Genomic DNA, 25738 nt, shown 5'->3' on the forward strand with positions numbered 1-25738 from the left:
TAGGACAAAAGGGAGTTCTGTGTTTTCCTACATGGTGTTATTAACGGCGTTGCACGATGACAACCAACTTGTGCATTTGGAGCATTGTTTAATTAATATTTATTTTTATGTTCCAGACGGGCATGGAAGAGACAGTAATTATATTAGTTACCAAATGATTATGATAGAATATGTTCCACATCTTTGAATTTGGATACATATTGTAGCTAGGAGAGCATTACATAATAGGTTATTTTTTTCATGTGTTTTATTTTTCTAAATGGGAGATGGTAAAAAGATTTGATAACATGATATAAGGAGCCTGTAATTCATTGGTTGTCGTTTGTTTGTGTGTTACATATTCGCTTTTCGTTAATTTTTATATATAAATAAGGCAGTTAGTTTTCTCGTTTGAATTGTTTTACATTGTCATTTCGGGGCCTTTAATAGCTGATAATGGGGTATTGGCTTCGCTCATTGTTGATGGCCATATGGTGACATGTAGTTGTTAATTTCTGTGTAATTTTGGTCTCTTCATTGTCTACTTCATTAGTTGAGCGGGATGTACTGACATGTTCAAGACTTTTCATTGTCTACTTCATTAGTTGAGCGGGATGTACTGACGTGTTCAAGACTCTTCATTGTCTTCTTCATTAGTTTAGCGGGATGTACTGACGTGTTCAAGACTCTTCATTGTCTACTTCATTAGTTTAGCGGGATGTACTGACGTGTTCAAGACTTTTCATTGTCTACTTCATTAGTTTAGCGGGATGTACTGACATGTTCAAGACTTTTCATTGTCTACTTCATTAGTTTAGCGGGATGTACTGACATGTTCAAGACTTTTCATTGTCTACTTCATTAGTTGAGCGGGATGTACTGACATGTTCAAGACTTTTCATTGTCTACTTCATTAGTTTAGCGGGATGTACTGACATGTTCAAGACTTTTCATTGTCTACTTCATTAGTTTAGCGGGATGTACTGACATGTTCAAGACTTTTCATTGTCTACTTCATTAGTTGAGCGGGATGTACTGACGTGTTCAAGACTCTTCATTGTCTACTTCATTAGTTGAGCGGGATGTACTGACATGTTCAAGACTTTTCATTGTCTACTTCATTAGTTGAGCGGGATGTACTCACGTGTTCAAGACTCTTCATTGTCTACTTCATTAGTTGCACTAGTCTAGTTGTTCGCAGGTTTGTTTCATGCAAACGAGTCTGATAAATCATACTGGTGATTTCTGTAATGGGGAATAGAATAACAGGACATTGGGAAATGGATGTGCTCATTTGTGACATGTTTGGTCTTCAACAGAAATGTATCCATAGTACTAATAATTATGGTACATCGTCTATCAATCATGAATACCCCACGGAAAATATGACTGAAACGTATAAAAAAGAAGATGTGCTATGATTGCCAATGAGACAACTATCCACAAAAGACCAAAATGATACTTGTTAAAACTAAGTTAAACCATCAAATATAGATAGTAGAAATTAAATTTAAGTTGTTTTAAAATGAAATGTGCAAGAATTATGTCCGTTTGCTTTATAAAAATTAAAGATTATTAAGTATTTGTAATTTTTTTGGCCATATAATTGATTTTCAATTGAACTTCCCCAAGCATGAATACCAGTCTAGCATTGTCAAGTCAAAATAAACACGAGTTGTCTGACTTTGTACATTTACTTATAGCAGTACTTTGTTTCCATCGGTTGGCATTGTTTGTGGTTCGTTCAGATATATTGAGTTGAGTTGAGTAAAATGCAAATTATTTTTTATATTTTCTTAAATGTGGTACTATTACACCAGTGTGTCATGTTACGAGAAGGGTTGAGTGACCACAAACAAGTATAACACCGACACCTATATTTGTGTCTGCCCAAATCAGAAGCCTTTAATTCAATGATTGACGTTTGTTGGTCGATACTATTAGATTTGTTTTTCGTTTATAGTTTATAGTTTCCTCATTATGATTGTTTACATCTGTTTTTTCGGTGATATGCGGTATTGGATTTGATAAGTATCGAAGGCCGTACGGGCACCTATAGTTTTTACATTGTATGTCATTTAGGTGTCTGAGGATAGTTGTCTCTCTTGCATTCCTTTAAAATAATCTTATTCTTTTATTAACGCCGTCACATTTTTTAAGAGCATGTCCCAAGCCAGGAGCCTGCAATTTGATGGTAGTCGTTGATTCGTGTCTATCATAGATATAGAAAGGTGTGGTGTGAGTGCCAATGAGACAAGTTCTCCATCCAAATAAAAATTTAAAAAAAAGTAAACCATTATCATAACTTTTTTCGAAAACTGCATTGCTATACATTAGGCCGTTAGTTTCTAGTTTTATAATCAATCTGATAAGTCGAAAACAAAGTGACAATGTCATGACAAAAAAAACGACGTATAGGCACACGTCAGTACAGGTAGCACAACATCGGAAAATAAAGATTGACCAATTCGAATCCCACGTAAAACCGGGGGTGATATCAGGTTCTCCGGACGGATATGCATATATCCTCCATCGCATGTGGCATCCGTCGTGTTGTTCATGTAAGTGTAAACCAGTGAAACGTCTTATTCGGTAGATCACATTCGAAGACTTGATATATGTACCATCGTCGACGGTATGTGGTTTTGTGTTTTTCTCATTGTTAATGGCTATACGGTGGTGACCTATTATAACTACTTAGAATGAAATTCAAAACAGTGTGGCTGTGGCCATTGATTGACACATTAAATTCATACATTGACTGGGACAATTTAGGTGAACGTTTGTATGTAACGACCACTGCTCACTATGTACTTTTTAAAGACACTTAAACTATGGGGTCAACAAAGGTTCTCAACACCTTAATAAAGTAATTCGAAAAATATTCAGAAATAACACGATGTTTGATTTATATCAATTATATAAATCAAAACATAAAGGTTATTCCTGATTAATTTTTCGAATTGTTTTATAATTAAAGGCGTTAAGAAACCTTTGGTGACCCCACAGTTAAAATGTCTATCGTAGGTACGTCGTGAACATTGGTTGTTACAGACAAACGTTCACGTAAATTGTGCCAGTCAATGGATGCATTTAATGTGTCAATCAATGGCCACAGCCACACTGTTTTGAATTTCATTCTATATCCACGGCATTTGAAATTTGAGTAAAAGTTGTCCCATTGGCAATCTCACTACATCTACTTATTCTTAAATTAGAAGTAAAATATTCTTATATTGGAAGTAAAATATTCTTATATTGGAAGTAAAATGCCTATATATCTATGTGTCACTGAGCATTTTGTTTTTTTTTTTGGTTATGTATTTAGAGAATCGAATATTATTTAATATTTTTCCCCAGTAAAAGAGAGAATTGGACATGTATTTCAGTACAATTAAAAAATATTAGATCAAGGATTTTTCAAACTCAAAATGTATACGGGTAGATATGAGGAAGAAGAAGTCATGCATATTTTGAATGGACTAGAGAATGTAAACTTTGAATGTGTCAAAGAGACAACAGCACGTCCAAGACGTAGAAAACAGGTCAAGGCCACCAATGGGTCTTCAAAGCAGGGGAAATTTTCGCTACCAATAAGGCTAACTTAAGTTGACTCTTACAAGTAGAAATAGTGTAACTAGTATGAAAATCTTTTTATTTTTTTTTATATTGCAGGGGCGGATCCAGCCATTTTAAAAAGGGGGGTTCCCAACCCAGGACAAAGGGGGGTTCCAACTATATTTCCCCATTCAAATGAATTGATCAGCCAAAAAAGGGGGGTTCCAACCCCTGGAGCCCCCTGGATCCACCAATGTATTGGTAGACTAATGTGTAAAACAAATCCATAACATTGTGCTACATATTTTCACTTAAACAGTTGAAATATAATCGCTTTTGTTTTACAACAATTGTAGGCACTTTTTTTTCAAAAAATGTTAAGATATTTGTTTCTCGAATGAAAAAAAAAAGAACACGAATTCTTAAAGTAGGTAGAAAAATATATGACATCATCATCAATTGATGAAAGGAAATAAATCAAAGTCGTCTATTTAATAGGTTTTAAATGAAATTCTTCAAATTCAAAATTAACTCTCGTTTCATTCACAATTATCCTATATCAGATTCACTTTAACAAAATATTTTTTTTAATTATTTCTCAGGCATTTTCGCCTGGTCTTTATTTACAAAAGATTGATTGGTGTTTATTTGTTTGACCTCCATCGATACATATTTTAGACATATGCAGGATATTAACAACTTGTCATTTTGTTTATTTTATTTGGTTACATCTTCTGACATTAGACTCGGACTTCTCTTGAACTGAATTTTAAATGTGCGTATAGTTATGCGTTTACTTTTCAATATTGGCTAGAGGTATAGGGAGAGGGTTAAGATCTCATAAACATGTTTAACCCCGCCGCATTTTTGCGCCTGTCCCAAGTCAGGAGCCTCTGGTCTTGTTAGTCTTGTATTATTTTAATTTTACTTTCTTGTGTACAATTTGGAAAAATTAGTATGGCGCTCTATATCACTGAACTAGTATATTAAGGGGCCAGCTGAAGGACGACTCCGGGTGCGGGAATTTCTCGCTACATTGAAGACCTGTTGGTAACCTTCTACTGTTGTTTTTTTTTATTGTCGGGTTGTTGTCTCTTTGACACATTCCCCATTTCCGTTCTCAATTTTTTTTAAATATACGTATAATTCATGATCTGAACAGTGGGTCGACCGGGATGTAAATGTGAAATTTGAACTCTCACTGGAAAAAGAAGATACGTTGGATGGGGCAGTAAAGGTGGCAACCATTTAACCATTCAACTACAAAAGGGGGATATAGTTTTTAGTCCTAGACAGTTTTTTTAAGATGTGCGACGCTTTCAATCAAACTAATTTTTCAAATTAAACAGTATAAGGTATTGGGAAAATCTGGATTCAGAATATTTTTTGTCATTTGCGTGACATCCAATTGGGTATCAGAATATTTGTTTAGGGAGAACAATTACCCCTCCCTCACCCTTTTCGAACTTTAATGGTCGTTCCCTAATGTTCACTTGCTACAGGTTTCATGATGTTCAATCTAATGGAAATCAGTGTGCCGTTAACGAGGTAGTAATTTATGGCACCGTTCTGACCCAAAAAAGATGCCTGTGTATTTATACATTTGGCACTATCAAACGGACACTCATTTTGACATGGGTTTAAACTAGATAGAAAAAAAATCAGGTGTCAATATTAATTTTCTATACCCATGTCAACCCTCATGGAATAAATGGATAACCAAGAACTGGTCATATCAAATAAACACCAGGCAATGTGTATGAAACTTTGTCAAGTGATGTACTGAAAGGATGTTCGTGGACAGTAGTGTGAAAACAGAAAATTAAAACGAGGGTATTATTTTATAATTCATACTAAAAATAAGTGTAGATATTAAAAAAGATCACACATTCTAATGAATGAGATCAAAAGACGCAAGAAATTCCTTTATTTTTCTCTAAATGATGTAAATAGAAAACTAAGAAACACTAGATATTTTATTTTTCTACATACATATTCATAAAATATATAAACATGACAGTTGTTCATGGCAAAAACATGAATATAATTATACAATTAATGCGCGAAATGCATATTTTGATTTATTTATCACCCAATCAGAAAAACGTTCAAATTAACAAAACAGGGAGACATGCATGCAGAAATAAAGGCATTAGGATAATCAAATGAATAACATTGGCTCAACCTGTAAATCTTACAACCTACTGTATTTGGCAAAACTTTTAGGAATGGTCCTCAATGCTCTTCAACTTCGTACTTGATTTGGCCTTTTTAACTTTTTTGGATTTGAGCATCACTGATGAGTCTTTTGTAGACGAAACGCGCGTCTGGCGTATATACAAAATTTAGTCCTGGTATCTATGATGATTTTATTGTCTATGCTGAAACCTATAACTCCTATTTGAATTTGAATTTATCAATTTATATTCGCAAGAATATTTTAAATTCCTTTCTTTCTATTGCTGACGTATGTGATAATTGTATAGGCCAAAGTACCGCCTTTAACACGAAGCATTGGCTCACAACGGAACAACAAACTCCAAAAATGCATGTGGTAAGTGGAAAATTAATTTAAACAGGGAACCAACGGTCTCATCTGTATAAAACACAATAAAATGTACACATGTATTTAGATTTTTTATTGTCTACCTTTGATCGAGTATGGAATAATTTTCTTAGGTAGCGTGTCACCAAAAAGAGAATTTTCAGTTCTGAATGCCAACTTTTGAAGTTAAAAATTATTTATTTGAAAAAAAATCAAAAAAAAGACCGTTTTCATACACAAGATACAAAAATTCAACTTTAAAAAAACTATTCAATTTTTTTTACAGAATGTTATCGTGTCACCTTTCTCCGAATATAAACATTTAAACTATTATATATTAGTTAGATCTTTGTTTTACAATGTATAACTATGTAAATGAATGGTTAAAGATTATTTACATTTAAACAATCACAAAATGTTACATCTTCGCTAGCCAAGGGTTACGATCCACTCCCGCTCTCTTAACTCCCGTTCTAAGAGAGCGGGAGTGGATCGTAACCCTTGGCTAGCGAAGATGAAAATGGTATTGCACCTTCAGCCAGTTCATGGTTTATATACAGTAACTATTAGTGTCAAATATCACGAACGACAATAAAATAAAAAAAAGTATTTATTTCGACAATTTCAAATCATATCCTCTATGAACTGTTTTAAGATATCTTTATCCTATACGTCACTTCCTGTTGACACGTCATGTGGTCATACACCTGAAATGATATTTGAAAAATTTAATGCTTAAAAGAAAAATGATGAAACAGAATTTCTATTAGGATGCTATTAATCGCTGTCCTAGATTAATGAAGGGTTAAGCGCTCGCAAACGTGTAACACCGCCACTAATAGCACTTTTTGCCAAAACCGTGGTTTTATTATTACATCTCCTTTTAAACAAAACTTGTTGAAACCGTGCACTGAAGATCATAACCTGTTTTTTTTTTCAAAAAAAGTTCAAATGTATGGGTTTTATTAGTTTTTTTCTCCTGCTTACTGTTAAAAACGAGGAAATGTTATTTCTTATCCAGAGCAGATATTTTCGACACATTGTGCTAGTGTCGTTGTTTATGGATCTCGTTTTTATATCGCTTATATCAATTGCTGTGTAATTAAAACAAAATATATTGCACCTACAATTAAGAATAGTTTGCACTACACCGCAAAATAACATTAAGATATGCTGTGTCTGAATTACTCATTTTTATGTGTTCGATTGAACATAAACAAGAAACTTGTCTGAACCAATGTTAAAATATTTTAACACTGATGTTTGAAAACATCTGCATTTTTATAATTTTTACAATATTAAAGAAAAGCTAGGTGTTGACAGATTTAATGACTCCGCCCCTTTTCGAAATAAGTTGTTTCATCTGTCATGACGCAGGACCTGACACTAGTTTAGTTTCCAGTCTAGAATATTGATATTGTTAGTGTAAACCTTTATCGCTTAAAGATTCTGCTGATATATACTTTTGAAAAAATATTAGAAATAGATATTTTATTTTGATTCAAATAATAAACTTTGTTCACAAACAATATTCCACAAACCTTGATGCGATTTTCGTTTCTTTTCTTTCTGTTTTCGTAGCTGCTTTGCTTTTATTAAAAACTCTTTTATTTTATCTGGAAAATACATAATAAAATATATCACTAACCATGCTAACATTTACAGAAAAAGTTCAGGATTGCATATTTCTGGCGGGATGCGATGAATACATACATTAATATTTCAGAATACTAAAAAGTGCTGTTTATAGTAAAAGGTAATATAAGAAGTGTATATTGATGACTTACCGACTGAAAAAGATTCAAGATCACTGTCGTCAAACAGGTCGTCGTCACTAGAACCGTCTTCGTCTCTGTCATCTACAATTAAAATATACAAATAGAAATATCAATACAAAATGATAGTCAAACTCAATGAGATTTACATGTATGATATATGAAACAACATTTTTTTCTCTAATGGTTTTAAATCTTCAAATACTTGTGGTCGAATGATAGATATTCATTGAATGTGAAATCTTCGAATTATACTTATTACTCAGTGTGTACTTACATGAGCAACACGACGGATGTGGGGCAGTAAATGCATATACCCTTCCGGAGCACACGAGATCACCTCGGTTGTAGGCGAGGTTCGTGTTGCTTAGTCTTTGTTTTCTATATTGTGTATTGTAGACTGTTGATTTTTAATTTGTCGTTTTGTTCATTTCTGTCATGGCTTTGTCAGTTTGTTAGATTTGAGTTAGAATATTCCTTTTGTATCTTTCTTCTCTCTGTCACAATGGTAAATATTACTAGTTTTCCAAATTTCAATTAATATAAGCAAAACGGCTTCTCCTTACATATATACATGAATGGACACGGTATTGGTCATTTTCACTGTAATATTTTCCAAATCGGACCATTTTGTACGGATCAAGTTTGAATAATAATTATGTTTACGCATATTATTTAAAAATAAATACGCTAAAAAACTTTACACATATGAGCTCATATTGATATATTGTTGTTTTGACATTGTTGTTTTTTGTTTTTTTATTGCTTTACACTTTTATTGTACCAGTTATGAGAGATGTTATTCTATAAATAGTCCAACAAAATGCAGAATTCTGAAATCTCATAACATTTTACTTAAAGAAATAAAGCAACTTACTGTCTTGAAGTTCTGTAATCTTGTCAGATTGATCAACATCCATGGACTAAAAATTAAATAGTAAATATTTTCAATTTTCACTGTCACATAATGGATTTAAAACTTAAAAACACAAATAAAAATAAACTAAACTAATATCAATTATATGCATAGCCATTTTTATGAGTTTATTGTTTGCAAAAGTACGAACTATTTGAAATACAAAGGATTTTCCTACCCCGTGCATAAATTACCATAGCTGTATTTGGCACAATTTATGGAAATTTTGGTCCTTAATGCACTATAACTTAATCATTTTTTCTTCGTTTTGATCTGAGCGTCACTGGTAAGTCTATCTAGACGAAACGCGCCGTCTGGCGTATCATGTTATAAGCCTGGTACCCTTGACAACAATTAAAACGGGGATGTATTTTTTTATTTATTTTGTATAACTTTTTTTTGATTAAATTATTTGTTTCCAAATAATATGGTGAAGAATATGGTTTTAAGAAATACTCATGCTGTGCATACACAAAACGAATTAACTGAGCGACATTGATATAAAATATCGAAAGACTGTTGTCCTACTGGAAATATATTTTACATTTACAGCTCTGTTTTTTTTTACATACACCGTTCTCGCTAGTTACTTCTTTTCTGTCTCGTAATACAGTACATGGTAAATGTAATAATACAAATATTCTATTTGATGACATATAACGTGTCTGCATATCCTAGTTTTGATCTAGACAATATTCAAGCTTGTCTTGTTCATTTTCCTTGGTTTTATATTCGTGCTTTGGTATTAAAATTTTATAAATCATGTGAAAACAATCGTTCGCTCTTTTGATTTTTTTTAAAACCACGTACTGTTTCGTTTTATTTTGGAATATTTGAAAGACAGAATGCCTCTAACCTGATTAAGATTAGATTTGTATTTTTCAACACTAACTCACTTATAAAGCACTGTTCAAAACAGTTACTGTGGATATCTCCATGGATGCTTGATGACAATGCTCGGAGAGTAATATTTATACTTAGACTCCCCATAAAAACAGACTTGTAATAAAATATGGCTACACAAATAACCCGTTATATCAGTACGAATGTACGTTAACAGAACAGAGTAATTAAGCTGGTCAAGAATCATGTTTTCTAAATATCATATTTGGAGTAATGATAGATTGCGTGCTGTAGATTAACAATATAACGGCTATAAAGGGCAAGTATAGCTAGAGAAACAATATATTCATTATAAAACGTTTGTTTTATTTGAAACCAATTAACAAATGTTATATGTGACCGTTGAGTTAGGCGTTTTGGGAAATACTCCATTACACAGACATGTTATCGTTTTTGTTTTCTTCCGTAATATACAACTGTTATTTCGTAAATTAATTTACTGCGGGATACATACATTAATTTTCTGTGGCATATAGAACAACCAACGTTTAGAATATTCATTAACATTATATTTATATGCAACTGAAATGTCATACCATTTAATTATTTTTTTCACAACGAGCCATCGTGAAATGTCACGTGTCACAGTTTTAACTATCACATTCGGAAAATTAGACTTGTACAATGAAAACCTCTCTCCGGAGGACATAATTATTAGGCTTTCAAAAATCATTTTACATTGAAAACAAAATTATTCCCTTAGATAAAACTCTGAACGATCCCAATCACTATTGGATGTGGCCGACGCATGGTTTGTCAGAAATTTGATTAGTTTTGAGATACTATATTCTCATATGGCAATGTAATTAGAAATTAAACCAGAAATATCAAAGTTTAATGACGTTATATTAGATATAGTTATATCTTTTGTGGCTATTTTCACTAGTTTTGTAATTATTAAAGAAAAAAAGAGTTTTAGTCCACACTTAAGGTGATATTTAATTGTTTTTGTAATGAGAATGAGTTATATCACTGTATTATATGACAAAATCTTGTATTTCTTATTAACAGCTAACAGCTCTTTCTAGAATTAGAAGTCATCTTGAATTAATACTGACTTTGTTTGAACGCAATTTGAATTGGTTTTTAATAATATATTAAAATAAACTTCGACACATCCAGCATGTGATGTTCATAAAATAAATTGTAGGAATACATGTTGTGTATGAGTAAATAAAAGACCTAAAATGAATACTGATGAAACAAGTTGTTGCACAGATTGCTTGAACCAAATACGACTGTAATGCAAAACATTAACCTAATTTCAAATTAATTACTATTATTTAAAAATTATTGTCAATATTCTTCACTTTTATTATTTAATAAATCTTTTTTTCAGGATGTGTATCGGTAAGCGTAGTTAAACATCTGTGGTCATGTAGGTGCTTTACCATACTGCGTAAAATTATGAAAATTTGTAGGCAACTAAGATATGCATACATGTATGTGTATGGTACAACACTATTCAGACATGCTCTAGACAAAAACGATTAAAATGTTAACATATCTATTTTGGGGAGCACAACAACCAAAGAGTCTCAACATGATAGACTTACACACCATATAGGCAACTTGAAAACTTGTTAACATTTTAAACTGACACTTATTTGACTAAGAAATTTCAATAAAAAATTGATTGACGTTTTTTGTCTTTTTTAGACGAAGTAATCTGTATTGATGATAAAAAATATATATATATAATCGGACATAAATATAGATTCATATTTATTTACTTTCTTGTGAACTAAACAATGGACTCACCTTAGATTCGCGGATACTATTTTCATGGCTACAAACACCAAATATGCTGGTATTTGTTGTCTCTATTGTATGGTTTTGACTTTCTTCTTGATCTTTACATGGAGTATTATCTTCTGTTTCGATATCAATGCTGTCATCATTACCCGATGAAAATTTATCAGCAATTTCTGCTTCGGACGGCGAATGAGTCGTACTTATATTCTCGTTTTTCTTCTCTTTCTTTTCTTGGCTTGATGTTATTTCTGAGAGTTTACTCATTTCATCCATGAATGATTCGGTGGTATCAATTAATGGCAAAGGAAACTGTGGGTGTCCGTAACTGGACATGTTGAACTCCGGACTGAATGGAACATTGCATGATGAAGGAACGCCATGACGTTGCATGTACAAGGATTTCCACCAAGGGGTGTAATTGAGACTCATTGTTCGAAGCATGTCACCATATGACGCCACTGATGAATGACTTGCTTGAACCGGAAATGCAGAATGCATGTTGTCCGCCATATTTAACCGATACAAATCTGTACTTTGCATTCCTTGGTAAGTTCTCATCATTGAAGGAACAGTCGGAGATTTATATTCTGTTGATTCTCTTGGCCTGTTGGGTGAAAGTGCAAAGTTTGGTTTCCCACCAGATGTTCTCTTACGACAGCCTCCATTAAACATTGCTTTCACATCCTCCCATGCAAACAACAAAGATTCCGCTGGAGTAGATTCTACTAAATGAAGGTGACGACGCCAAGAATTAAAATTGGCAGCATCGGGATGCCTGTAAGCGCTGCTTGATGTTTTATGATAGTGGAAAATAAATTTATTTGGAGAAAAGAATGAATTACATGTAGTACATTTAATGCATTTTGCACGTGAACTGTTATATCGGGAAGGCATAAACATTCCCTGACAACCCCATCCACATGAATGTTCAACTTGAAAAGAAAAGTTCTCGGGCAGCTTAGGCGGTGGGATGTCTTCTAGAAAAGATTTCACAAGACGTTCTGCTTCTCTTTTTGTGATGAGTCCACATCTTCTTGAGGATACGGGCATAGCGCCACTACGGCGTAGTACTTCAAGTTGTATTGGCGAACACTGCATGCATGTTATACCAAGCGCAACTCTCCTATTGTGGATTTCATTGTAACTGAAATCTCGTAGTAGTGTGTTAGATATCTGTGCTAGACAAAGTCGTTCTTTATCTTCTACATAAAGGCAAACAATAGGGACGCCAAACAGACTTATCGTACCTATTTGCGCATCTGTCGATCCTGAAACAATATCTTTGCTACTCTGCAAGTCGTCAGCTAGTTTTGACTCATCGGAAATGTTGGAATCAAAGCTCCTCGGGAAAACTGCTGGTGTTATGATAGACTGTTGACGTTTTTCCTTCGTACCTAGGTAAAAATACATGTTACAAATTAAACTTATTTCAAATTACAATGGAATAACAAAAAAAGAACATATCAAAAGTAAAGATCCGTTTCTAATGAAATAAACAAGTTTGTCACTTATATGAATATACATTTTTTTTTATTTTGTAATGCTTTATAATCATGGATTGATTGATTGATGTGTACCTTCACATCTACTGACAAATAACATATTCTTGTTCATCGCAATGCTTCATACATGCATCTGATATCCATAACGGAATTGAATGTAAAATAAATAGATAATAAATGAACAGCTTTATTTGTCAATTGAAAATTATTGTAAGCTTAAGGTGGTACCCAACACTTTTACTAAAATTTATTTGGCTCTTTTAATTTTCATAAAACTTTGCCAAAGTATTTACTTTTACCCTATAACAAAAATGTAAAAATTTCAAAAATTTTGAACCAACCGTTTTGTCAGAAAAATTACACTGGTTATATAGCAATTTGACAAACACCAATTTTGATCATTGAGAAGCTTTATATTCCCTTAACAACACAACGTAATTAAAACGTTGAGCTGATTTTACAGAGTTATCTCCTTGTAGTGTTAGGTACCACCTTAATGAACATTATTCGCTTACTAACGTCATTTTGTTCGGACGGTAAAGATGTATATCAAACTGTGCCGCTGAATATTTCACTGATGTTATTTTTTGTCAGCAAAAATGTCGATTGCACCACGTTTCGTATCTTTAATTCGTTCTGAAAAATCTTTGACATTATGCTTCAATAACTAAGAGAAGAAATTGGTGCTATATGTTTATAATTTTTATTTTGATAAAATTTAGATAACGTTAAACAACAGAAGTTAAATTCAGTCCGTTCATACGGAGCTTCTTTTTTATTTTAAAAGTGTCCATATGTCAACAGTAGTTTTGATAAACAGCCTCTTTTCTAAGAAATAATTCTTTTAATCGAAGAAATTGTTACCTTATTGCAATCTCAATTTCGTTCACAGTTAATGGCTATGCTACACGTGTCGAGTACGTACTGCGTGAGCAGCAACACACTGATGAGAGATAAAGTATCATGATAGTCAATACAAGATAGTTAATGGACTTACGGGTGTATCGCCCGAAGGCTTTAAAACAGACAATCATTGATATAAAAATTAAAATTAATAACTACACTGCAACTTTAATATGAACTACGTCGAACTTTTCCAAGAGTACCCTGTTTTTTGTTCATTTAATTCAAGCTGGGTTGAATGAGTAAAAAACATAGACTTCTCTCATAAGCGAGTAAAACGCATGACGAATGGGATTTCTACTTGGCTGTGAAGGATGTATCAATAAAAACATCATAGATATTAGGATTAACATTAAATAACTTTAAGAACGAAGCCACATCCGATCTTAAAGTGGACGTTAAAACTGATGTCTTGTTTGTTGCATCGCTAAATATGACTGAATAATTTATTCTGTGCTTCATATTTTTAAAGACATCGTAGGTGGGTTGTTGCAAAAAATGAAAATTTATTTTTATTTGATTTTGTATTTGTTATTCTCATCGGATTTTGCCTAATGCTGTGTTCGTTTCTGTGTGTGTTACATTTTAATGTTGTGTCGTTGTTCTCTTATATTTAATGCGTTTCACTCAGTTTGAGTTTGTTAACCGGATTTGATTTTTTTTTCTATCTATGTATGAGTTTCGAACAGCGGTACAGTACTGTTGCTTTATTTACACACCTTCTTTTCCAATAGCTTCCCAATTTACGCCCCTTGTCCCCCTGTCGACAATCGGGTGACTATACTTAATATTCTTTTTGGATCAAATATACAGAAAATTAAATGTGACTGTTAATAACATATTTCTACTGTCAATTCTGTAGACCACATCATTATGAAGAACAAATTGATTATAAGCGAGACATAATTAATCAAAATACGAGTGAAAGAAACATATAAATGAGGCAAATCATTTAAGTTGTTTTGACACGTGCAATAGGGCGTAATTAAGCTGATTGAATATTTCTTAGAAAATGTGATTGATGATCGTCCAATGTATAAAAAGTTAATAAACATATGCAATAAGATGAACAAAATGAAACACTGTCCCTAGAGAAATGTAGGTTTCCTTCGGCACAAAATAAACGTTTTTCATTTCTTTGAAAATCATTTGTGAATCGTCTTAAGTTGTTAGAATTAATGTTTTCTAGTTTTATTATCCTTTTACTGTAGAAATATATTTATTGATAACTATCAGTATAGAAAATTTAAGAAATTAATTGAAAAAGTCTGATGATTAATCCCAAAATGCAACTAATTTCATCACAATCCTATATACAAATTGACCCAAGGGGAGGTCTAATATATAATACACAGTATGAATATTTTTTCTTGAAATTGTTACGATTAAAATGTAGTTAGTCAAACACATTTTTTTAGTATAATACTTTTTAACTTATTTTAATTTAAAACTATTTCCGTATTCTTCTTTATTATTACCATTGTCTGTCATAAGTATTTGAAATGATGATTTGTCTAGAAACTTTCAAGTCAAGCTGTTCAAAGTCAAAATGCTTTTCTGACCTGACATCATGTCGATCAGTCGCATATATTAGATGTGTACATTGGCTTTGCTGTCAAACAGCTAAAATGTTGTCATATTGCAATACTTAAACCTAGGTTTATTTCTGTCCGAGTTATTCCCGTGTCGTTAATGTGTGTATCATTTTAAAAAGTAAAATCACAAAAATACTGAACTTAAAGGAAAATCAATTTGGAAAGTCCATAATCACATTGCAAAATCAACAAAACGCTTCTAAAACGAATGGACAAAAATTGTCATATTTCTGACTTGGTACAGGCATTTTAAAATGTAGAAAATGGTGTATTAAACCTGGTTTTATAGCTCTAATCCTCTCACTTTGATGACAGTCTCATCAAATTCCGTTATATTTACAATGATGAGTGAACTAAACAGACACAATAAATAAAATAGTCAAAATATCGGTATAGCAGTCATCATCGTGTAATAATTTTAAAAGGAACAATTTAACAGAACAGAAAAACATCTATCTACAGACACATTCATTGATTTGCGTGTCTGACGTCAGAAAATTTAATACGTAATATATATTTGCCGTTGTATTTTAACGTTCCTCCGTACAACATTATAACACAAGAGAAAGTTCGTCAAATCGGATATCATTTCTGGCATAATTTTATTTTATTTTTCATTTTACTATTCAGAGTCGACTCGGTTTTCTAGATGTACAGTTTTTGCTGATATTCTTTTCTAACTTTTTCAGTCTCTGATGCGAGAAGTTACTTTTAGAGATATTCATATCTTGTTAAATAAAGGCAACAGTAGTATACCGCTGTTCAAAACTCATAAAACCGCAGACAAAAAACAAAATCACACAGAAACGGACTAAGCATTACCCAAAATCCTATGAGAATAAAAAATATAACATCAAAACCAAATACATGAATTTGGGAAAGATAAGTACCGTGACACGGCTTATAGTAAGGTGAATTTACACTAAAAAATAAGAGAAAACAAACGACACAACGGAAAAAACGTTAAAATGTAACACAAATAGAAACGAACCATAATATAACAATGGCTATATTCCTGACTTGGTACAGGATATTTTTAAAGGAAAAAATGGTGGGTTGAACCTGGTTTTGTGGCATGCCAAATCTCCCTCTTTTATGGCCATGTGAAACATAACGTTAAAATTACAACACAGCATTTCAGGACTACAATACAAATAAATTGGAGACCACAATTGACAAGGAAACTTACGAATAATAGCTAACAAAAGGCAACAAGTTTAAAACTTTAATACGCCAGAATTGCATTTTGTCCACACAAGACTTACCAGTGATGCCAAGATACAAAAGTTTGAAAGCCGAAACAAGTTCAAAGTTGAACAGAATCGAGGACCAAAACTTCAAAAAAAATTGTGCCAAAAACGGCCAAGGTTTTCTGTAAGGTGCCAGAACATCCCTATTATTTAGAATAATGTATACTTTAGCATTTTTAAAACCTTTTATGATTGAAAACGGTACTAATATTTCAAAGAAACTCTTTCAGCTTATAAGAATAAGTTGCAGAGGTTTTTCGAATGTACCATCTAGAATTCTTTCAATTCTTAATGGATATAAACTCATCGTAGATACTAGGATTACAGTTATGTACGCAAGACGCGCATTTTGTCTACAAGACTCACCACTAATAATCGAATAAAACAAGATAAGACAGCAAAATTAAAATACGAAGATTATTGAGGACCGACAAATTAAGACATGTTGGAACTGAATATCAGTGGCTTTCATAACTGTGAAAGGTTCGTGAACTCTTATACGTTTCAGTTCCTCAACACAACTATGCCAGTCATTTGAAAATAATGAAGTAAACGTGTTCCAATGAACTTGTCAGTGTAAATGATTCTTCATGTTTAATATATTTAAGGTTATTTATCGTCATAAACGAGAAAATTATTTTAAATACGGATATTTACATTACAGTTAAAGATATTTTTGTTATTTGATTTGAATTAATTTTTCTGATAAAAAAGAACGAAACAATATCACTGTCGCCTTATGTATTCAAATGAAAAAATGAGTTTATGTAATTAATTGAAAGAAGGGTAATAAATTTTTCGATAACTTTGTTTTGCTGACTTTAAATGACTTTAAATCATGTTGTTTGCGTCAAAACTACCAATAATCTAAAAGGACACAGGTGGAGAGCAACATATTAATTATAAAATACTCATCTTAAATTTGCTGTAATAAAGATAGGTTGAAGTCGAAACTACTGTTTTATTTATTATAGAAGGTTCTTGTTTCATTTTGAATACTTTCAGTAGAGCCGTTAATCAAATACAAAAGACCATTTCCAGCTTATAGTCAGAATTTGATTACAGTCTCATTTTTAAAATATGTTTTATTGTATTTTCCCTCATTAATCAGATTTAATTTTAGGTTGTATGTAATGATTATTCAAGGTAGTTTACAGGTTGTTTTTGCTTTCATTTGTATATATGATTTAGTCAGTTTTCTCCAGAATTTCTATGAAAGACTCGGCTATATCATCTGTATTAATGTGTTCATGTAGGCAGTTTAAAATGTAGTTTACCCACATAAGATATATTTAAAAGCATACTGATTAAATCTAGGAAAAAGAGCTCATAAAATGTAAGTGTATTGTGATGAGTTTCCCTTCCAAACATTAAAAACTATTCCTTAACATACAAAACAACAACACAAAATGCATAAAAGTCAGCAAGAAAATTTAAGCTTGGATATTTTAAACTCATATTATATTCAGTTTATAAGGAGTAACTTAAGAAAATCCAAACGATAAAAAAAAACTCATTCAGATACAGCACTGACGAGTTTCGTGAATTCTGACAAGCAAGTATTGAACAGGCAACAATTAGGATAAGTAAACATTAGGATAGGCAACCTGCACAAATGATTTCAATATTCAATCATCAATATGATAAATAATTGTCTTTTGCTTTAAATCAAGCCAAAGCTATATCGTAAAATATTAATTTATAACAAAAACAAAAATATGAGTAATAAATGTAATGTATTTATAATCTGAAAATCAATTATGAACAGAACTCCAAAATATTTCTAAAAAAAAACTAACACAATCAAACGTTCGACTACATTTACCGATGAAACGGATGGAAATAAACGCTAGTAATAATTTTTAAAACTGAAACGATCGTTTTGAAATGAACATCTTTAGTGCCTGAATTTGTCGCTAGAAATAATGATTGGACTTTTTTAGTTGTCTATATAGCTAGTTCAAGTTCTGTACAGTGGCTTCCGCGAGCGATTAATTATCGGTCAGTTTTCGTATATTCCTTACAAATCAAAACAGTCCACTATATCAGCCGACGGAACGAATGGAAAACAGCTGTCATATTTCTGACAAAACATTCGATTCTGTTACGCTTATCTTGTTCATTTCATAGACAATTGGACCGCTTGCGAATTATGAAATTGATCTGAGCGCATATCAACTCGGTTATTAGAATGAATAAAAAAACCTTCCCTTTCTCGAAAGACAGAAATGAAAACTCGCTATCTCACGTATTCTAATGTGTTCTCGAAACATTTTAACCCTTGCTCAGGAATTATAAATAGTCTACTACAAACGAGCAGCTTCCAAATATATTTTCCGTTCGTCAGGCATTTATACATTGTTGTGAAATATTTCCAAAGTCCGTAATAAACAGGTTAATCATATTTTAAATATCAAAAGTTTTACGCTGCATTATTTTATTTTACAAACTGCAAAAGCTAAACATCTTAAACCGAAATGAAAAATCAAAGTATTGAAAAAGAACACATTTATAAATATTATAATAGTTATTCAAATGGTACTTTTAGTATTTTCTTCATTGATAGCATCAATCAATATTGATGGGGACTCACAAACGTGATCATTATCAAAATATTATAATGTCTCGGAAAGGGTAAGGATTGGTAATACAAATAATGAAATTTCGTTAAAATAACTTAAATATGTATCACTTTTTCTTTATTCAAACTTAAGGACCGCTTGCGATATCTTTTACTACACCAGTTACGATGCTAGACAAATGAATATCTTGGAAAAAGCGAAAACATCTAAATGATACCAAATAAATTTTGAATATATAATGTAAACTAAATTCATTTGAACTCTATTCTGTGTTGGGATTTTTTGCCATTGTTAATGTTTCTAAATACCTTTGTTTGTTTTTAGAGTGATTAAGATGGAAACACAATGTTGACTGTTGGACCACTATTGTTGATATTTTTTCCTATTATGTATATATTTAAGTTTGGTTTATTTACACATCTTTGTCACTATAATTAAATTTAATGCGACTGTCATGCAAATGAGATGTTAAGGTACTTTAAAACCAGGTTTAATCCACCATTTTCTACATAAGAAAATGCATGTACCGAGTCAGAAATATGACAGTCGATGTCAATCCATTTGATGTGTTTGATCGTTTGAATTTGTCAGTTTATAAGGGACTTTCATTTTGAATTTACCTCGGAGTTCAGTATTTTTGTAATTTTACTTTTTTCTTATCAAATTACGTAGGGAATATTTCGATTACGCCAAACAAACTTCATATATCGTTATTTGTTTAAGCTGTTCCTGAAAAGTATGAACCTTGCTACTTGTCACTCTCTCTGGAACTCCAAACTACTTAAAAATAAAACCCAGTCAAGTTGGCGTACTCTGACACTAACCGTCTAAAGAGACAAATCAAATTGCAATACAGACAACTTGAACTGGCCATAGACAGTACGAAATTTGACAATGAGAAAAAACTTAAATATTCTACCGGATATAGTGTGTACCTATCCAATCGAAAAAAAAAAGTGACCGATTTATGTTAAAACAATAAAAACCAAAATATAGATATTGCATCAACCAATACCAACCACTGAATCACACGCTCCTTGTGACAGGCACAAAAACATTGTGCGGATTTCAAATCAATTCTAAGCACGTAACTTTCCCCTTGACATGTTACAGTGGAGACATGTGCACACGAGGTCATAATTGACTCATCATTTTGACAAAAAATCAACTAACTAATAGACCAAACACTAGTCCAAATAACTAGGAGTAACTGTAGGTTATAGTTCAAAACTCGCTACTACATTAACTGTACTAAGTCAGGAATATGACAGTTGTTATCCATTTGTTTGATGTTTTTGAAATTTTGATTTGTAATATGATAAGGGATGTTCCTTTTTAAATTTTCCTCGGAGTTCAGTGTTTTTGTGATTTAACTTTATAATCACATGTTTTTATCAAATATGACTGATTCAAAAATCTTAATAGTTTTGACCAAGGGTGCATTCTGAAACTCTCTGTATACTAGTACTATCTTGCATTCAAGAATCGGAGCTTGAAAATTAAACAATATAACGCAAAAATGTGGAAAAGTTCAAATAGCAAATCTTTTCAGAAGTTGCTATAAGTGACGAGTTTAAACATTCTGCGACTTGATTCGTGTAAAAACTTATTTTGATAAGAATTATTTTAGTGTAAGATTATCATAGTTGTCTCTTATGTAGTCTTTTGTTCATTGCACTGTGATACTTTAACGATTTGATATGACTTACTTTTCGAATAACCTTTAACCTGTAAAGCGAACTCAATTGTATGTTTTTTTTAAAGCTATTAAATATTAATTTAATCCTTTTTTGTTGTACTATTGTGTTGGCTTATCTTAATTGAACAAAGGTCCCGAATACTATTTTGTTAGTTTTTGTTCTTTGACAACCAAACTACATTGCTTCTATTTGATCACAATTAGCATACTAATTTTAATGTCATATCTTACATGATTACCACAAAAATGACAGGTATTAGCTGTATCACAACAATTATACTACTCCTGATCCCATGATACTAATTTTATAAATGCAGGTAATATTTAACCCTATTGACTAATGACTACAGCACCTGTCCCTGATGTTTAAAGCATTGTCAACAGTAGGGTCATAAATAAACAAGTAGTTCACAGATCTAACTGTAGGCCTTTGGATTTATAGAAGTGTTTTATAGAAAAACTGTATTTTAATCTTACAAACAGATAACATTTGCTATAAATAACAGTCTGGTTAATAAATAGAGATTTCAGTGATAAATAATCAGATAATTCTTTAAATATTTTTATCGATGCAAGATTTGGCTATAATTGTACCGCTATAATGTTTGCCTCAATAACTATTATGACAATGGTTTTGAAAAATTAAAATTGTTCATATCATGATTTTTATATTCATCTTTAAAGTTTTCTTATTATAAAGTAATTATTTGTTTGTGGTTTACATTACAAAAATTATCCAAATGACGAAATAAAGTTTTATTTTTGGTTTAACTTCTTTTTATCACAACGAGCATTAACAAGCTAGTAATTGCTGTGGATCAGCCTTGTTTGGGAGAAATTATAAAAGTAGTAATACAATGATTATTTTACTAGAATCAACAACGATTAAATTAACAAATTGGAAGTTAACGAAGCAATATATTCCAAAATTGATATTATGTCATACCCCTATATGTATGGTTAACCAATATTTAATAAATTATTTTAAAACTTTTTTTTTCAAATTTAATTTGGGTATACTAGAAGAGCTAAATTGAGTTAGCGGCGAGAATATCTGTTTTGTGCATTAAAACTGTAAAAAAAATATTTTTCAAACTATTGGTAAATAGTTATTGTCACTTGAACATAAATTCTATCAATCAATGATATTATTAGAACTGGCGCTGTGCGGATTGTATAACTGAACGGTGTACACGAGCTGCACAAGGCGTAAATTGACAATTTGTATGTGCAAGTTCTAAGCAAATATGTAATAATATTACAAAAAATCGAGAGAGCACAACGTTAACAAAATTAATGAAGACGTAATTTAAACTTCATTCATAAATATATATTTTAAGAAAATAAAAACTCTGCTTAACAAAAATCTCTTTCTTATTGTTCATGCATTGCATAATTATTACAGGAACTATTAGTAATCAGAACGTATTCGGCTCTGGGTATGATAACACTTTAAAATATTTTTTCATCTTTAACTAAAATGTAACTGTATCAGCAGTATAGTTTTTTGGCCCAAGACTTAAATTCTACTCTCGTGTGATAGTTTATTAAAAAGTAAAAATATAAAATATTGTGGTTTAACTGCATACAAAAAATATGGAAAGGTTAATGTTCATGCAAATGCATTCGAACTTGATGAGCAAAAATCTTCATAAACTACACTAAAAAGTGTTGGAGATAAATAAAATATAATAGTCGTAACTTCCAAAATACAATAAGCTGTTAATTGTATGAACAGATTCGTGAAATTTGAAAATTCCAAAGAGTTGTTTACAAAGTGCACTTGTTTTGGCCATGTAGAATGAAATAAGTTCATGTTGCTCATTCAATAGTTGTCAGTGTATCGTTTTGTGGACTTTTAGTTGTCTATTCACCTCATTTCTATTAACCATTTTATTCTCTGACTTTTCCATTTCTATAATTCCTTTGATATGTATTTTTTTCTTCTTAAATCCCCTGATATGATCTGGTATTCTCCGGATCTTAAACGGAAATTGTCTATCAAAAGTTTAGTATGTAAGTTATGTTTTTTAAATTTATTTAATTTAGTTTCGTAAAAGAGTTTCACTAAATTGCGAACACAAACAGGGTCATAATGTTGTACACAATCCCTCTAGTTTATTCTCCGTAAGTTTCCAATTCCACATTTAACCTGTTTGATTACCTTATTATTTAAAAAAATGTAAACAGAGGTTGTTTGCAAAACTCAAGTTACAATGCATCATAATTGTTAATTTAACTATTTATACAAATATTGAAATTTAGAGGTATAAAAAATTCAAGAAGATTACTTTCAAAACAATAATGTGTAAAGCAATTGAGTGCACTAATGTAAATTCCAAGTATACATATTTTTTGTTTTGTCCCAAGGAAAAATAATAGAATAACTTTCTTAATATTTCAGTCTTTATAGAAATCAAACATTGTGAAGTTCTGGAACTCACTTTCAAAAACTTGTTTCTAAGTTATACATTGAAATGCAATTAAATCGCCAAAAAGAGAAAGAAAAAAAAACATTTTGACTTTTTTGTAAATTTATTACTATATTGCAAAAATGAAAGAAAAATTTACTTTTTCAAATTATTAAAGTCGAACAACTTAAATAATAAAACATACTCTAACGACGGATCTTTCTGAAATTGTACATATATTCAAATGCGAACGCATCTTACTATCCTTAATTAAACTTAAAGAAAAGGTGAATATTTAAATAAGTTGACTTTTTATAACATCGTTTGATATATTTCAAATGTATACTATTTTTAAATTTCATTTTATATAATAAAAATTACGTTCAAGCATGTTAAGTAATGATTAAAACTATACAAAAACAACCAATAGAAAAATATTAGTACACTACCTTCGTCTGTCTCCCAAGGTGTAAAAGTTATACCGGGCTTTCTTTCCATTTTGGTTCTGTTTTCTGTAGTTCTTGTTGCTTTGATTTGACTTTAATTTTTACATTAACAAGATTAACAAATATTTATATCATTTTATATTCATCTTATGTTAATATTCATTCGGTATTAATTGGCTATCATCATCTTCATGACCCCAAATGAACCTATTCATTGTTGTCATCAATTGATAGACAGCAGTTACGAACGACACCTTGCCACGCGCTGCCCTTCCCACTTGCATTGTGAAAACAGATGATTTGGTGTTTCACAAACAATAGACAGACTTGTTAGTTTATTAATATTTCCGAGGATAATTAAGCAGTGCTTCCGAAGATTTATTTGTCGGCAAATATTGTGATCGAATGAAAATAATACTTCAGCTTAGGATAATTATCATTTACTACATTTTTTCTGACATAACATAAAGTTATCGTTATTTGTAGATTTTTTGCATATACAGAAAACGGAAGTATGCTCCTGTGCTCTAGTAATTCTCGAAATACTGTTTAAGGTACTTAACGAAATTAAGACATCTGTCCTTTAATTGAAACATTAATTAGCCAATCTTTATAAAGAGAATTGTCCTGCTAGCTTATAATCTTTTATGGTAAAGTTCAAAAGGCGGAGCTTTTTTTTATTAACTTTTAATATTCTTAAATATATATTAAAAGTATGAAATAACTGCAGAAATACTTTCACCATAGACCGGTTTATTATTGTGTTAGAGTTGTGTTAGAACTTCCAGGAGAGAGCTGTAAATACAAAACTTTAGAAAACAAACGCAAGATTTAGGTTAACTTGTCATGATTAATGCAATAAGTTACCTATCAACTATTTTCAAGACTTTCATTTTGCTAGTTTATGTCTGTAAAAAAAGATATTGGTATTTTGTGTTTAACCTTTTGTCACTTTAACAATGTGCAAACGTAAAATAATAAATTAAAAAAATAATGCAGAATTGGTCATTTCTCTTGTATAGATATGAAAATCTGTTTTTTTTTTATTGAAGTTTTATTGCAATTTTGTTATTTGCATTACATTTAAGCAAAAAATATAACAGTAAACAAATCATCAAAAATTACACCCAACCAATAAATTGTCTCATATCAAGTTTCCAACTTTGCATATTTATTGAATTATACTTAATGCCAAATGTCACTCCACAGTAAAGAGTGTGACTTGTCATGAAGATAACCGGGTAATATTTTAAAACCCTAAAGCTCGGTTTTTGGGAACAATAAGGGAACATGTTGGTGACATTAGGTAAAGTATGTAGGGAACGTTTTTAAATAAAATTCCGCATTAACTTCTCAGATTTACAACCTAGAATTCAATATTGCATTATGGTGCTCAGGACTTTTCTCAGTTTGAATTTCCACTGGTGTGTGCGGAATTTTTGTAAACACAGTTTTACCTTCATTCAACTTAAATTTTATCGTTCATGGAAAATATTTTTTCTTTTTAAATATCTTCTTCGTTATGAAAATTGCGTGGTCATGAGTGAAAATGAAAAATATGGAAAGTTAAATATACATGCAAAACCAGTCTGAGCTTAAAAATTAAAAAGGTTCATAAAGTTTGACACCAAACAAATAGTTGGTGAATCCAATTACAAGGGTTATTTTCAAAGATTAACCAAATTCTTAATCTTGAAACCAATTTCATTATGTTTAGTAAAATTTCAGTAGAATCGTTTAATAAAGTGTTCTCGTGAGATACATGATAATTGATATTGTAGGATATTACCAGGAGTCCACCACGTCTTTATTTTGCCTGTGCTCATTTTGTAGTTTTCAATCTATTTGTATTTAGATTTTTTCGTTCATATTATGACTTTAATCTGTTGGTTGTTTCATTTTCTGTCTTTGTCCTCGTT

The 25738-nt window shown here is 31.3% G+C and overlaps 1 protein-coding gene and 1 long non-coding RNA gene across 2 annotated transcripts; both read right to left on the reverse strand.

Moving 5' to 3' along the window:
• Nucleotides 1–6625: 6625 nt before the first annotated feature.
• On the reverse strand, nucleotides 6626–7941 carry LOC134714074 (uncharacterized). Its single transcript, XR_010106483.1, has 3 exons — nucleotides 7870–7941; nucleotides 7624–7698; nucleotides 6626–6789 (listed from the first exon to the last, which is right to left on the reverse strand). It is a non-coding gene; the product is annotated as an uncharacterized LOC134714074 (long non-coding RNA).
• Nucleotides 7942–11401: 3460 nt separating this feature from the next.
• LOC134716723 (SKI family transcriptional corepressor 1 homolog-B-like) lies at nucleotides 11402–23906 on the reverse strand. The gene is made up of 2 exons (XM_063579727.1): nucleotides 23823–23906; nucleotides 11402–12825 (listed from the first exon to the last, which is right to left on the reverse strand). The coding sequence occupies exons 1-2, from the start codon at nucleotides 23869–23871 to the stop codon at nucleotides 11402–11404; spliced, it is 1473 nt and encodes a 490-aa protein (XP_063435797.1). The 5' UTR covers nucleotides 23872–23906.
• Between the last annotated feature and the right edge of the window lie 1832 nt (nucleotides 23907–25738).

Source organism: Mytilus trossulus, chromosome 4, assembly GCF_036588685.1.
Source record: "Mytilus trossulus isolate FHL-02 chromosome 4, PNRI_Mtr1.1.1.hap1, whole genome shotgun sequence".
NCBI classification, from domain to species: Eukaryota; Metazoa; Mollusca; class Bivalvia; order Mytilida; family Mytilidae; genus Mytilus; species Mytilus trossulus.

Bases quoted from the DNA above. Each gene is read 5' to 3' on its own strand.
- LOC134716723 (XM_063579727.1), bottom strand. From the start codon at position 23,871: ATGGAAAGAAAGCCCGGTATAACTTTTACACCTTGGGAGACAGACGAA. The intron at 12,826-23,822 runs GTAGTGTACTAA...ATTTTTACCTAG, and splicing joins ACCTTGGGAGACAGACGAAG to GTACGAAGGAAAAACGTCAA.